Here is a 15,674-nt window from a genome sequence, read left to right on the forward strand (position 1 = left end):
GAGTTCCACTGGTGATGCTAAGGTGAACATTAAGTAAAAACCAACCCACAAGAAGAAATGCTGTAGGAAAGACTGAAAAAGCTCCTAGTAAACCCCTGATTTCATATTCTCCTATACAGAATCCACATAATAATCACAGAATATATAGTCACTCCATTTTTTCAGTTACATCTTTCAATAAAGAGAAACATGTCCTGATATGCAGTCAGACTACATATGAGAAAAACCATCTGCACAGACATTTAATGTAAATTTATGAATAAAATCCTCTTTTTTTTCCACACAGACTACTGAATTGTAAATCTGAATTCAAAAATACAGTCTCGCTCATCACTGCATCTCGTTTTTTACTGATCCAAAGGAAGAGAAAAAGAGTCAGAGAAGGCGTTGAGTCAGAAAAGCTTTACAGAAACTCCTCATCATGAGTGCATGGCATGAGGAGCATCTGCCATACTCCTGCAAGACTGAACCAAATCATGCCAGAGAATATCAAGACCAGTGCTGCTGGTGCTAGATCCTGAGGAAAAGAAACAGATCCACACATCTCTGTCCTCTTCCTGCTTTCACTGAACAGAAGGGGAGGACCAAAAGCCAAGAGCACAAAAAGTTAAAGATGGCTTGTTTTTTCTGAACCTTGAAGAGATGGGAAAAAGAGAAAGGGAGAAAACTTCTCCGAACTACTGACTGTTCTTTCATAATTACCAGCAGTTTTTCTTCATCCTCAAGAAAGACACAGGCGAATTACTGTGGGAGTCGTAAGCTTCTATTCCCAGAGCAAGTCACTGGGAGTAGCACTTGGATGAGAAGACCATTAATTTGAACAGCTTTATTATAAGCTAAACTGGAAATCCAGCACACAACTCTCTTTGGCATATATTTTTCATTTTCTGATAAACCTTGAAGTATTCTAAGTAAATCTTACAGAGTAAAGATGTATTTTATTTCTCCCATTGTTACGAAACAGAAACATGTAATACATAATGTCACTGAAGAGGCCAAGTCCAAACCTCTCCAATCCACACTAATCCATACAAAATCCACTCTAATGTATGTACATTAATTCTTTCAACCACAGTATAAATGCCTGTCGGTCTATAAAACCATAATAAAAAGACAATCTCGAACCGACCCAAAAGAAGTTAAGCTTTTGAAACAGCTGTAGATACACATTGCACAGAACTAATTTGAAAATGAATACTATGGCATTTTTTGAGATATCACTTGAAATGCATGCTCCTAATTTCTTTTATTTTGGGAGAATAAAGCTCATGCCATAAAAAGACACACACCATTTTTTGCAACCTCTATGGCATAGTTAAACCGAGTAATGAGCAAATGGTGGTATCTCAAGTTCCAGAGTATGGAAATATTGCCAAATACTGACTTCATGAGTGCAATCATGACCAGTGTTTACAGACCCACAACATATTTTTAATGTTTTCTTTCCAGAAGTTCCCATAGCTCTGTGTATTAGGCCACCAGAGGGCAATCCCACACACTCATACACAAGAAACAAGTATGGAAAGTGGTGTGGGAATACTTTTAAGAACCTAAGTCAACACTCCAGAGCAAAAACTGGTATAAAATACAGGTTTGCTCCAAAATTCTCACAAAAAGTCTTCTTTATTCTCACAAATACACCAACTTCTATCTGATTTTTGGACTGGGTTCTTAAAATGCATGCCGCTAAGAAGAGCTTTCATAATATTTTTGCCAAGAGCAAACATAACCTAACTAGTTACAGAAACAAGGAATTGCAAACGGAAGTTCAGCCAATGCAGTGCTCAGAGCTTTGCAAAGAAACTCTGGCAACATCCTTAGAACTTCTTTAGTGCTATCTACAGTACAGTAAATCTAGAAGTATTTATAAAGCATTTATGTCAGGTTAGTGCAGCTCATGGTTTGTATTCTAATCCCTGTTAAGTATTAGGACAGCACAGGACACCTTGTGAAAAATGTAAACGTTAGTCTTCTTGTTATCTTTCTTAAAGGATAAAATTATATATTTCATATCTAAAAGTAATACTCTCTAAGACATGATGCAGACAGACATGTTAATACAGATTTCAGGAAAACAGTAATAAAATAGAATCTTGGGCCTTTTAAAGTATTTTAATAGATAGTAACTTTAAAGAAAAAGATCATAAAATGAAGTATGCAATTTATTAATTTACATAAGCTTTATGACTCTATTTGCAGGCTACTTTAAGAGAAACCAAAAAGAAGCTAAGTTTTTCAAACATGTAGTACTCCTAAATACATAATAATGGAAAATTATTTTATAAATAATATATGAAAAAGTATGTAATTCTATCAAATATTCTTGTTTTGACACATGAAAAAGATAACAATCTTTCTAAAGAGGAAAACATTTGTAGAGAAGGTTCTGCTGAGAGCTTACCTATTTAAACCTCTTAGTGAATTTGAAAAAGCAGTATTCGATAATCACTTTTTGAATAATAGTCCCTTTTCAGTAGGTTGTGGAGGAATAAGTAGTGAATGTTCATGGACAGAAACAGAGGAAGCCTTACCCTGAGCCTCTGAACTTGACAGCCTTGTTTCTCCGTCATTTTCAGAAAGTGACTGAAGTTTGACTCATCAAGCAGGAGATACACTGCAATCCCTCTAGCAGATGCCTCCACAATTTCTCTAAAGATATCCACATCTGTAAACATATCCATAACGATGGCAATGACCTAAATAAAACAGAAAAACCACAAATTATTGTATTGTATAAACACATATATAAAACTCTTCACTGAAACTTGCACTGGGCAGCTAACACCAATATTTTTTACACATCAAAAAGTTCAAATATTTTCCATGTGGTACCACTTAACCTAGAAGGCTTTTCAAGACCACTGGATCTTCTTTTTGAGAAGTCAGGTGATTGCTTGTGTGATATTTGTCATAACTATCAAAGTCTGGCAAAAAGTTGTGTTGTGGGTGTGTGCAGTGATTGGTTGTACGAGGAAAAGGAAATCCAGTGGAAGAGAAGGGAAGGGAAAACAGCAATATGAATACAGTGGAAAAAATTAAACCATCAAAATATAACGGCAGTGTGGATAAAAAAACCTTCAGATTACTTTTTTGTACAAGGGGCTTCTTCATCTTTCATCATCTTCTCTAAAGCTAATGGCTCAAGAGCTTGAAGGAGTCAATAAGCAGACACTGAAGAGCTGGAAGAGTTGAGGACTTCAGGATCCATACTGATTCAGCACTCTTACTGGGATGAAACTTACTCAGCCGGTGACAGCTTGGTTCAAGAAGATTAGAGTGCTGAACACCACCTACTGATGCCCTTCAACCTATGGGGATAAAGTAAGTATTTCTGACAGGGAAAAGCAATGTCCCACTAATGGTATTTTGGAGATGATATACTATTGACATACCGTTAGCTATTTGGGAAGAACTAGTATTGAAGCGTTACAGGAAATAACAGGGAGAACAGGTATCTGTGTAACTTTTAAAGATAATATTCTTATCCGCTAGAGTCTTCATGAAAAGTTCCAATGAGATGTCTCAGGTGCAAATTCAAATGAAGTAAAGCCTTTCACAGGTATCAGAGCAGGCTTGATAGTGAGTATGCTTTACCATTTTCACTAATCTTTAAACTATCTGTACCTCAACTTTAATGGTGTAATTGTTAAGTTACAATCACTCATCTTATTCCAGAACTGAAACATTTACTTCACTCACAATATTTGCTAAATGTTGTTGCACGCACCCAGGTAAAACTTATGTCTCCAGTCAGTCATCTGAATTACCTTTTCAAATCCTACCTGCTTAGAACTAAAAGACTCACTTATGCCAAACGTACTTCAAACACCAGAAATATTAATGAGAGAGAGCTGACCTACAAAAAATAAAAGTAAAATAACAATGTCATTAGGAAAGGTAAAAAGGCAGCTCCTGAAGTAGTAAAAATGAAAGGACTTGGCCTTACCATAATATGTCACCTGGCAATAAAAAGACTCTTTACAAATCCACCAGTCAGAGAGGAACTGAATAGCATGAAATAATTCAATTCTTTAAAAAATATTAGGTAATATGCCCATGCACTACCTCATTCATTTTATTGACTTTTTGAAAATAAAACCTAAATGTGATTTTTAACAGTACAAATAACATTTATCTAAATTTGAATGCAAAGTCTGAAAACCACAAAAGTTTTTCCTGACTCTAAGGACCTTATCACTTTCAGACTGCACCTTCTGCTTGGTCTTGTTTCTGAGATACACAACCTTAACTGAACATGACAACCCTATTTATTCATCTGTCTTGTTTCACTTATGTCTGAGCAGAAATCTGCCAAGACAGATCAAGCGTGTTAGGTAAAAAGACCAAAGAAGAAAGTCTGTTCTCAAATAGTTCCGTTTCATGACCTGTGTCCCCCTCCCTCTGAACTCTCTAATTTCTTCTTAACCTTTCCTTTTCTTCAGATCTTTTACAAATAGGTGCTTATTACATTCAAGGATCTATTTAAATGTAAGAGAGAAACCCTGAATGGATTCATTAGCATACACTGACATGAATACATAAAATATTCAAAATCAACAGAACCGCCTTCAAAAATCTTTCTAACATTTTCCTATGGCAGATATCTAAGATGCTAATTTGTTTGCAGCATCTGTGGTTGCAAAGACTAATATACTGGAAATATACAGAAAAGAAAAAACAAGAATAAGTAATAACTAAAAACCCAACACTGACTAGAATGGCCATATCTATCTTTATGAAGAGGGGAGGAGAGGAGAGAAATAAATACATAAGCAAGCAGGCCAGTAAGTTGGTGGCATGAGAGGGACGCATGTGCGCTACAATGCAGATATATCATAACTTGGGAATGAACAGGGAAACCCTCTTTGTCTTCACTGGTAGAATTGTTCTTAAACCATTTAACTTACTAATTTTGGAGTTAATTCTGCAAAGCATCAAAGTAGTCTTGCAAGAAAAAGTAGGCTTCACCTCCAGAGTTGGAATAGGGATTACATTTTGAAACCTAAAGCTTGTGCTAGCTGAAAAATCCTCACCAGGTTTAAGGACATGTATGCAAAGCCACAGTCATGATCTGACAACCAGCTGGACATCCATTTTTGCATTCCCTGGAAACTGAAGATGACCCTTGTTGTATGCCCTCATTAGCCTGCCCATTCACCCTTAGCAACACTCAATCTGCACAACACAAACATAATTAGGCTCAATTGCTGGAGGAAGAAGAGTGCCAAATTTGAACAATGCATATGATATACATTCATAAGTAAAAAGTCATTTACAGTGATAAGGTCATTTCTGTATACTGATTTCTATAAATCAGACTAGTTGTTTGATCATAAACTATAGATTTTGATGAAGAAAGAGTGGATCCCATAGATTTCAGACAATATTCTGGCTTTTAAGTGTATTAAACTCCCTTTATTTTTTGGGGGGGAGGGGGGGTACATTTTCCCATACATCTGCCTGCTTTGCAGCAGAAGGGAGTATTGAGCTTGGGGAAAGAAAAAGCCAATACGGTATTCAGGGTCCCAAGTTTTGATTAATTAGGGACACCAAGACTAGGCAGTTACTTCAAAAAAGGTATTCTATAATGTGTATCTATCTTTAATTAAAGCTGTAATAACAGCTGCAGGATTAGTTACTTGCTGCACCACTTTGGAAGAAAAGATTTCACTACTGTGTTTTTACATTTGCTTTTGCAATTGCAGAACTCATTTCTACTCTGATACTTATAAGAAGCCACATAACAGTGAAATCCAGCAAGGAAGAAACTGACAGAATTAAAATTCCAGAAAATAGGTCAGAAAATTGCTTATTCCACAAAGTCTGTTTCTTTTGGGCATAACAATGCTATCCTGTGTCAAGAAACCCCCCCAAGGCAGAACACGCCAGTGTCATACAGTAGGCTTCCTTATAAACTGCCATTTTCTTTCCAAAGCCATCCAGCCATGCAGGGGACACTGGATAGGTGCAGCAGTTTTCTCCTGAAAGCACCAGAATTCTGGGAGAACTTTCCAAACCTTGAGAAACTGATTATCACCCTGATCAAAAATGACCTTCATTTGGGAATAATTAAGCATTTCACACTTTCAGGGAGGAGAAAATAGTTGGCGGAGCAGATACTTGCTCTGCATAATATCAGATAACACTGATATGCACAGCAAGAGTGAACTACCACCACCTGATTTGGTATTAGAAAATCACATTTCAGTGATCAACTAAAAGCGACAGTGCAGAAAACAATTTTTATACTAGTCTCCTTTCCCCCCCAAATTAAATTTAAATAATCTTAGATTGTCGCTATTAATATTTTCATCTTATCTGCCAATTCTTTTTTTAAAGTGGTGAAGGCTTTTTAAGGTTAAAATTTTGTTTCAATGGCATCTTTACAGAAGAGGAAAATCTGCTGAAGTCAATAAGCACAAAATTGCTCCTAATAAAGCCGACAGTTTTATCAATTTAAATGAAGGCACCAGTAGAGCCATATTCTATTATTCTTACTACTATCTGACACCAAGTAAAGCATCACACATTACTTTAACATTTTAGAAACATTTAAGTATAGGCACATGTGGTGGGTTGACCCTGGCTGGATGCCAGCTGCCCACCAGAGCCACTCTATCACTCCCCTCCTCAGCTGAACAGGGGAGAGAAAATAAAATGAAAGGCTCATGGGTCGAGATAAGGACAGGGAGATCACTCAGCAATTACTGTCATGGGCAAAACAGACTCGACTTGGGAAAAAAAAATTAATTTATTACGAGTCAAATCAGAGTAGAATAATGAGAAATAAAACCAAATCTTAAAAAACCCACCTTCTCCCCACCCCTCCCGTCTTCCCGGGCTTAACTTTACTCCCGATTTTCTCTACCTCCTCCCGCCCAGCGGCGCAGGGGGACGGGGAATGGGGGTTTGGGTCAGTTCATCACACGTTGTCTCTGCTGCTCCTTCCTCTTGAGGGGGAGGACTCTTCACACTCTTCCCCTGCTCCAGCGTGGGGTCCCTCCCATGGGAGACAGTCCTCCATGAACTTCTCCAATGTGAGTCCTTCCCATGGGCTACAGTTCTTCATGAACTGCTCCAGCATGGGTCCCTTCCACGGGGTGCAGTCCTTCAGGAACAGACTGCTCCAGCGTGGGTCCCCTGCAGGGTCACAAGTCCTGCCAGCAAACCTGCTCCAGCGTGGGCTCCTCTCTCCACGGGGCCACAGGTCCTGCCAGGAGCCTGCTCCAGCGCAGGCTTCCCACGGGGTCACAGCCTCCTTTGGCATCCACCTGCTCTGGCATGGGGTCCTCCACGGGCTGCAGGTGGATATCTGCTCCACCATTAACCTCCATGGGCTGCAGGGGGACAGCCTGCCTCACCATGGACTTCACCACGGGCTGCAGGGGAATCTCTGCTCTGGTGCCTGGAGCACCTCCTCCCCCTCCTTCTTCCCTGACCTTGGTGTCTGCAGAGTTGTTCCTCTCACATCTTCTCACTCCTCTCTCCAGCTGCAATTGCTGCTGCGCAGTAACTTTTTCCCCCTTCTTAAATATGCTATCCCAGAGGCGCTACCACCGTCGCTGATGGGCTCGGCCTTGGCCAGCAGCGGGTCTGTCTTGGAGCCGGCTGGCATGGGCTCTATTGGACATGGGGGAAGCTTCTAGCAGCTTCTCACAGAAGCCACCCCTGTAGCCCCTCTGCTACCAAAACCTTGCCACGCAAACCTAATACAGCAGAAAAGTATAATTTTGTTGACTAGCACTATTTTTATGTAAATATTGTAAAAAATGTGTTTTTTCAGTAAGCTGATGTATTTTATTTAATTCACACAGTATCGAGTAAAGTAGCATTTTAAAACTTATTATCTCTAAACTATCAGATCATTTTGATACAAAGTTCTTTTCATTCTTTAAAATTTTTTAATAGTCTCTAAGTTCAGGAAATTACTCACTCCTACCTAAAATACTAGTGACAAGATTCATGAAAGACAGACACACATATTTTGAAGGTTAAAATAAACACCTATAGCTGAAATTTCCTGCAAAATTATGCAGATTCTTGCAAAACAGGAGATTAAGTACATGGTAACATGACACCACACTGGATATTATGAGACTGTAAATGGAGGCTGATGCTCAGTTCTGTTGTTCTATCATGTTACAAGGCCAGTCGCTGCTCCCAGGAGTTGCTAGTTTGGGCCCATTCATATGCATTATATTTACTTAAATGGTTCTCACCTTCAGAAACTAACTCTATTCAAAGGCTTATATAGAAAGAAGTTGCCAATCCCAACAGTACAAATACCTCTATCACTAAACATCTCCTGAGCATGTCCAGGGGAGGGTCCCCAAAATGTTCAGGGCTGGAGCACTTGCTCTGTGAAGAGTACATGAAGGAGCTGGGTTTGTTGAGTCCAGAGCAAGGGTGGCTTGACGGAATCTTACAGCTGTTGCCAGTGCCTTACAGGGAAGGTCTCAAGGAGACAAAGCCAGGTTCTTCACAGTGGTGGCAGGACAAGAGACAATGGTCAAATTGAAACACGAGCAGTTCTGACTGGATATAAGGAAAAACCCTTACTCCCACAAGGACAGCCCAGCAGTAGAGCAGGTTGCCCAGAGAGGTTGTCCGGTCACCATCCTTGGAGGTTTTCAAGACCCAACTGGATAAAGCCCTGAGCAACCTGGTCAGATCCTATCGCTAGCCCTGCTTTAAGCAGGAGGTTGGACTGGAGACCTCCTGAGGTCCCTTCCAACTGACCAAGTCTGCAGTTTAATGATTCAGAGATCTCCACTCCCATCATTGTCAAAATCCAAGAAATTTTGCCATGTTTGGTAGTAATTCTAAACTTTGCTGTGAGGCTTAAAGAAAACAGAGACTATAAATAAAGAATACTGAGAAGTAAAGGAGTTTTTCTGCTTTACTTCTCCCATTTTTGGTAAGAATTTTGGTAAGAAAAATCAATGGTTTTTTATCTTCATAGCTCAGTTTTAGGACATCAAAATCAACCCTTTTAATGGGTGTGTACTGAGATTAAGGCATAGATGTAATGAAAGGCCTTTCCTGCTAGTGCTCTGTAAGTCTATTTTGTGAACTACTGACAGTTTCGTTATCCCAGCATCTTCACTCCTTTCACAAGCACCAATTACAATTCTTTAAGGGATATCTTGCAGAGTGTGTCATTTAACACCTCCTTTGCTATAAACAGTAAAAAAGAGGAATCTTCTAATGCAACTGCTTCCTTAGGTCAGGCTTTACTAGAGAGACACCTACCATTATACCAATAATCTAGTAGGGAATAATGCTAAAGACCTACCCTGCACTGCAAGAGTATTGATTTCTTGTAACCTACATGAGGCTTACTTTGGGCATGCTATGACGAAAATCCATATTGCTGTGCAGTGCTTTTGAACGCCACCCCCCTTCCTCACCCCAAGACTGAAGAAGCACATTTCAGATAGAAATGTTAACTCTGCTTTCATTGACCTTTTCCCTGGTACTCCAGTCAAATTCCTTTTCACAGATCTCTGTTTTGGAGAGAATCTCCTTGTGGCACAAGCTCAGTGCTATCTGAATCTGGTCTTTCTCGGAAAGCAGGCAGGTCACGATGCTTGCAACAGTGCAGAAAGAAGATATGGTACTGCATACCTTGCTGTTAGCAACAGGAGGCGGGCAGCAAATTGACTGAGTGGGTTTCAGGCGTCATAAAAGACAGAGAGACAAATTTTGTGATCAATGCAGACAGCCTTCCCACTAGTAAACTGTATAATACATCCCACAAATTATTGTGGGTTTTTTTAATTATTTTATGCTGTTTATGGTTGAGGGTCTAGATCCAGTTTATGCTTGCTGCAATTCGTATTAGCAGGATCCTAATAAATCATTTGATATCCTTACTATCTGGCACTGTTGCTAACACCAGAGCACTTCTAAAATCATAGTTCATTAACTTCATATTAATTTCCAAAACTGAACACAGCCCTGAAATGCTTTGCACAACACATCCTTCCATTGCAAAACATACTTTGAAACAATTGTGAGTTGCACCTGAATATCTCAGGTCACCTTCAGGCTGGCTGAATTGCTGAGGCCTCACATAGCAAATGTAGCAGATCGGAAGTCTTGAAATAAAGTGCCAAAGAGCAGTATAATGGAGGGAACCCTCCTCTGTAAATAGAGCCTAGATACAATAATACAAATGGTAATCAAACATCTGAGTATGATCCGTTCTCTACAATTTCCATGGCAATGTAATGGAACAAATACCCAGATGATTTACACTTATGCAACTTCCAGGAAGTTAATGTCACTACTTGTAGTATATTATCACCAAAATTGGCTCCCTGAGATCATATTTAATTTATTTAACTTGGCTGGGCATTCAGAGAGCAATAGACCATAACCATACAGTGTACTTTGAAATGTTCTTCCATTATTGCATTCTTTAAAAGCCATTTAATTAACTACAGGGTGAAGTCTGGCACTTCACTGTAACAGGCAGCTACACTACCTCAGAACCAGCTCTCCTAACCCTCACTATTCTCTTTTCCTCCTCCTGCTCCAAAACATTTCCACTGTCAATTCTGAGGATACAAAAAGTGCGCACCTCAGAACCGAATACGTCTTCTGTTCTGATCACCAAGCCTCAGTTTATCATGTCACATACCACCTACACAACATAAGCATTTTAAAGTGAAAACTAAGTTTAAATGGAATAAAAATTAACTTCAACATGTACATTAGCAGTCTTCAATAACCTCAACAGCTTCTCTCTGTAACAGGACGTTAGACATGCTCAACATCAACGAAAATTCGTAAGAAAAGTCACTGTCCAGAAAAAAAAAGGTAAACTAAAATTCTAGAAATCTCCTGCAATACAATATGGAAACCCAATGCAAACTATTCTCAGAAAATTGGGAATGCAGGCAACCACATAAAGCACTATATAAATAGTTTAACTGTGTTTAACTGTGTAGCCCACATGGCAAAGCCTCATCTGTTCTGTCCAAGAAACCCGTAAGAAAGGTGTGTGGTAGGGGAACTTTCTAGCTATCAGTAATGGGGAAAAATGTTCCGATTCTGGCAGCAAAGAATGATATGGCAGTAAAAACAGGAGCTCTGAAGAAGGACGTGATTTAACTTTTAAATACACTGGGAAGATCCTTTTTTTACAATGTACAATCTTCTAACAACTACCTGACAATTCTGCCTTTTGCTCAATTTGGCAACTTTTGTGCGGCTTACCATGTCTCTAAAAAAGCAGATCAGAAGATCAGGATTAGCTCTTCTACAAATGAAACTAAAACCAACACAAAAGAAAAGTTCTCTGAAGTGCAGGTAAGATTGTTTTCTTTGAGAAGTGAATTGTACAGTACCCTTCTGCATTACCTTTCAGAAAGCTATTGCAGGCTGAGCTAGCAAGTTATACATGTACCATCTTAAAATGACACCCGTGTTACTTCTTCAAATTCACGCAACTGGGAATTTTACAGGTGAGTATCTTGCAAAACGTATGGGAGCGAGCTACATTAATTCTACAAATGTGATCTGTATCTATGGGTTTGGTAGTTGTTATTCTAGCTGAAGGATTAGTAAGAACTCAGCTTGAGCTGACTGCATTACAGGAGGCACCATCTCGCTGCAGGCAGCAGCAGAGGCGATAATTCCTCTGAAGCTTTACTTCCACACATGAAGAATCGAGTTTCAGCAAGTCACGGAGAGGACAGGAGAGGAGGGAAAGGGATATTCTGGGGATTCTTTGTGGGGACTTTCCAAGAAGCATTTATAAACTTAACCCTTGGAAGAAAGGATCTGCAAAGAAACAGCTACTGCCCAGCGACTGGCGCACCATAGACAAGAAAAGATTTACCCAAATCTGCAAAGAACTGTCATGCATGATTAAAGCAACAAGCATTCACAATGTTCAATCTTAACACTTTCCTTTCTGCTTGCAATACTACCATCAATAACTAAACCGCTTCTGGTATTTAACAAGCAAGCTGTGTTCTGTCACTGCAAACAGAAGCGGGCAGAGGTCCTACAGAGAAGCACGTAACACAGCACAGAAAATCCTTGGCATCATGGAGGGAACGTGTTTGGGAGCTTACTCTGCCCTTTCTTCTCTTGCCATTGATGTCGTTGCTCTGTTCTCAGTGCCATGTGGGCTGCAGCTGGTTGGGTAGCAAGATTTTAATATTTGTATTTAGCTCTTCAGAATGTTCTTATTCAGTTGTTATTTTGGGAAGCTGCCACGCTTTTCCTGAGGAAAGCAAACAGAAAGGAAATGCCAGGATTTCTGACAGCCTACGACTCAGCTATACCAGAATGGAAATTCATGACAAAAATAAAAGGTACTTCTCTAGCCTCCAGCTTTCTCTATGATGAATTTCAAAGACTTGCTGCTGCAGAAATAATTTTTTATTTAAAAGACTATTAACAGCTTTAATATGTGGGTTCTCACTGGATCCCTTAATATTTAGGGAATGTTCAGGCTACTTGAATTAATATTATACTTTTTATTTTAAATTTGTTTGTAAGTAGAAGTACTCATTTATTCATGTGTGCATTACTTAGTGACTGCCCAAAACCAAACAATGTGCAACCATGTGATAAGCCTTAATTATTTTTTTTTAAAAGTGCCAATAGTAATTAGAACTAAACTCGTAATAATTTTTACTTTTTGATCTGCTGTGCAGGATTGAAAACCTCATACAACAACCTCAGAGACCAGTCCCAGTTTTGAGACTTCCGCCAAATAATTGAAGTACTAGTAAGAGCAGTAGATGCTCCTGGCTAGCTTCTACCTGACCAAGGGAAGTATGAGTTGACTACTGTACGGTAAAGAACTCTTTCAATACTTGAAACTATGAATGGCTGCCATAAATTGCTATACACAGCTAAGCACATGGGAAAAGGCCACCTCAAACTCGGGGGGGGGGGGAGGAGAATACAAAGGGACAAAAACATTTTTAAAAATGTACTAAAATTGACCATTCAGATTGCTCCTGCTTATAAATATTCTTCATGCCAAGGTAAACTAGACTGGACACCAACACTTCTAAGGGCTTTTCCTGAGACTTCCTTCAAGAAATCTTAAAATAATTTGCTGCTTATCAAAGACTCAAAGTAAATGTCTGATATTTCAGCTAATCTGGATAACAATTCTTGAAAAGAGTTTGTTTTTTTGCCACCTTTAAGAGTACATTTTGGTGGGGTTTCTCAGACTGGGAACGGAATGAAGTTCCGAGTCAGCCTGCCTTCGCACTGCTCCGCTCAGTTTCCTCAAGAATCCTGTATAAACACATTCTCAACACTGAACCCCACTTCCTGAGAGTTTACATATTTAAAAACACTAGACAATGTATAGAAAACCACAATATTAATGAACACTTACAGGCTGTAGACTTTAAACTATAAAAACAAGCAACATTTCTTTAAAGTAGACAACTTTGTTGGCATTTGTTAATTAGACACTTGGAAACAATGAAAGATTCTCTTAGTCAAAGGCAGATTTATAGGAAGAAGAGATGATTCAGACCCACTTTTCTAGACTGGGGAGAATAATTTTGCTTTTAAGTTTGCTTATGCAAGAGCTGTGCACTCTTTGTCATCTTTGAGACCTTAATAGTAAACACATGTTTCTGAAATGAAATGAAATGGCAAGAGCTGAATATCTAATATTCATATTTTATAAATAAACAACATATTTAAAATATCTTGCACAGGGTTCAATGCTGCTGCTAGTATATATATATATATATATCAGACAAAAAAATTCCAATAAAACATATTGTTCAATTGTATAATACTGCCTGAAATCCCTTGTTGTTACTTACAGGAATAAATATGTACTACAGGTACATTGAACACATAAGAAAAGAATCAAAAAAGAAAGGCAGGGACTTAAGACAGAGGTGGAAACAGTGCTTCCATAGTAGACCCTGGAAAATAATGGAGGTAGATGAAAATAAGTGTTTCAAAAGCAGGAAACATTTATTTTCTATGTTTCTAAGCACAAGAAGATTTTGGTGGATCCAAGTCAGCACGCAAACCTGACATGTTTCAGAGTTGCTTATGATTCAGAAAGACAGACTTTCAAATGCCTAACCACAGTCCACAAGGATGGCCTACAAACATTTTTAGTATGTAGAAAAATAAAAACATACACTTGCAGAGGACTTGTAAGCCAGGTACTGGTAAGTCCATGATCCTTATACCAGGGTGACCTTGCAGCAAGTAACAGAACTTCATTAGAAGATCATTATTTTCTAACATAAAAAACATTGCATCCACGAGGAAACAAATGTATTTTGGATGGCAGTGCCCAATTTAAAAAAATATTCAATTGCCAGATTTCAAATTAGTGGAAGCCTACAGACCAATCAGCATGACCTCATTATACTTAATACTGAGAAAAAAGCCCTAATTATATCATTAGTTGTTGGAGGTTAGTCCTCTATAGACACTCAAAACAACTTCTTCCAAAAGGTAGACTTCATAATCCTAAGGAACACTGCTAGTGAAAGTGTCTCAGAGATAAATATAGACGAAAAAGAGGAAAAAAAATTGGACGTCCTTGCAGAAGACATTGTTAGATGTCCATAGAATCCCAACTGAGACTAGAACCAATTCTGGTTAAAAACCTCCCCTAGTTCATGGTATAGCGAAGGTAATACCAAAGTGAAGAAAGCAGTCCTCAACAGAAGCTCCTGTTAGTCTTTGGAAAGAAGCGGGATAATCTCCTTGTCTTACAAGGTTAAGAAGGAACATTACAGTCCATTGCAATAGAGTAATATTTTTTACAACAACTGCCATCAGCAGACCTGGATAGTTTACACCTAAGACAGCAAAGGAATTCCCTGCTCTGCTGTTGGCCATTTTTAATGAAACTTTTGAGGATCAGGGAAATAACGCTTATGCCCAATATTCAAAAACCAGCTTGATGACCAAGTTGGTTGCTCAGCCTGACTTCTGAAAGGAAAACCAACACAAGAGTCAATGAATACAGAAATAAAGACTAATCATATATTTAGGGAAGGGTAAGTGGGAAAAAAACATATTTTCAAATATTGTTTATTTCATCCTTTTTCAAGATTACAGCTTTTGTATTCATCTTCATACATGTGATTAAGAGTCAGTGATAGACACGTGAGGCATACACACTTAAGGACGGGTTAAAGGCCAGATGTTTAAAGCAGTTGTCCTGTGAAAACATTTTGATTGCATGTGAGTATTTCTAGCAGCTTGTAGCACTCAATGATATTAAAGATTTTCATATTGCTGTCACAAAAGTGCAAGCAAAACCACTATAATTTACAGATTATTATGGTCTGCTTCTGTTAGCCTCCTCCCTCCCTTCTCTCACTGCCTTCCCCTTCCTTCCCCCTTCCTTCCCTCTCTCCTCCCTCCTTTCCCTCTTCCCCTTCACTCTCTTAATTCTCTCTCCCTTCCTGTCCCTCCCTCCCTCTTTCAGGAACTTCAAACTCAGTTAAATTTGAGATTGGAAAAAAAAAATCTGATTTTGGATACCGAATGTGGGCTTAAATGCGTTCCTACACATTTTATGCAAACTTTAAAATACATCACTTTTTATTGCACATTTTATTGCACATTTTATGACCATATCGTTATGATATTCACAATAAACCTTTTGCTTCCTGCTACAGATGCTATTTACTTCACTGCCACTAATTTCA

The 15,674-nt window shown here is 38.8% G+C and overlaps 1 protein-coding gene across 1 annotated transcript in view; it reads right to left on the bottom strand.

Moving 5' to 3' along the window:
- Positions 1 to 15,674, bottom strand: part of FAM83B (family with sequence similarity 83 member B) — a 46,082-nt gene that overhangs the window by 10,733 nt on the left and 19,675 nt on the right. The window contains exon 2 of the mRNA XM_050894918.1: positions 2,532 to 2,696. Within this exon, the coding sequence (XP_050750875.1) occupies positions 2,532 to 2,696 (165 nt within the window). The remainder of the gene's footprint in view (positions 1 to 2,531; positions 2,697 to 15,674) is intronic.

Source organism: Gymnogyps californianus, chromosome 3 (assembly GCF_018139145.2).
Source record: "Gymnogyps californianus isolate 813 chromosome 3, ASM1813914v2, whole genome shotgun sequence".
NCBI classification, from domain to species: domain Eukaryota; kingdom Metazoa; phylum Chordata; class Aves; order Accipitriformes; family Cathartidae; genus Gymnogyps; species Gymnogyps californianus.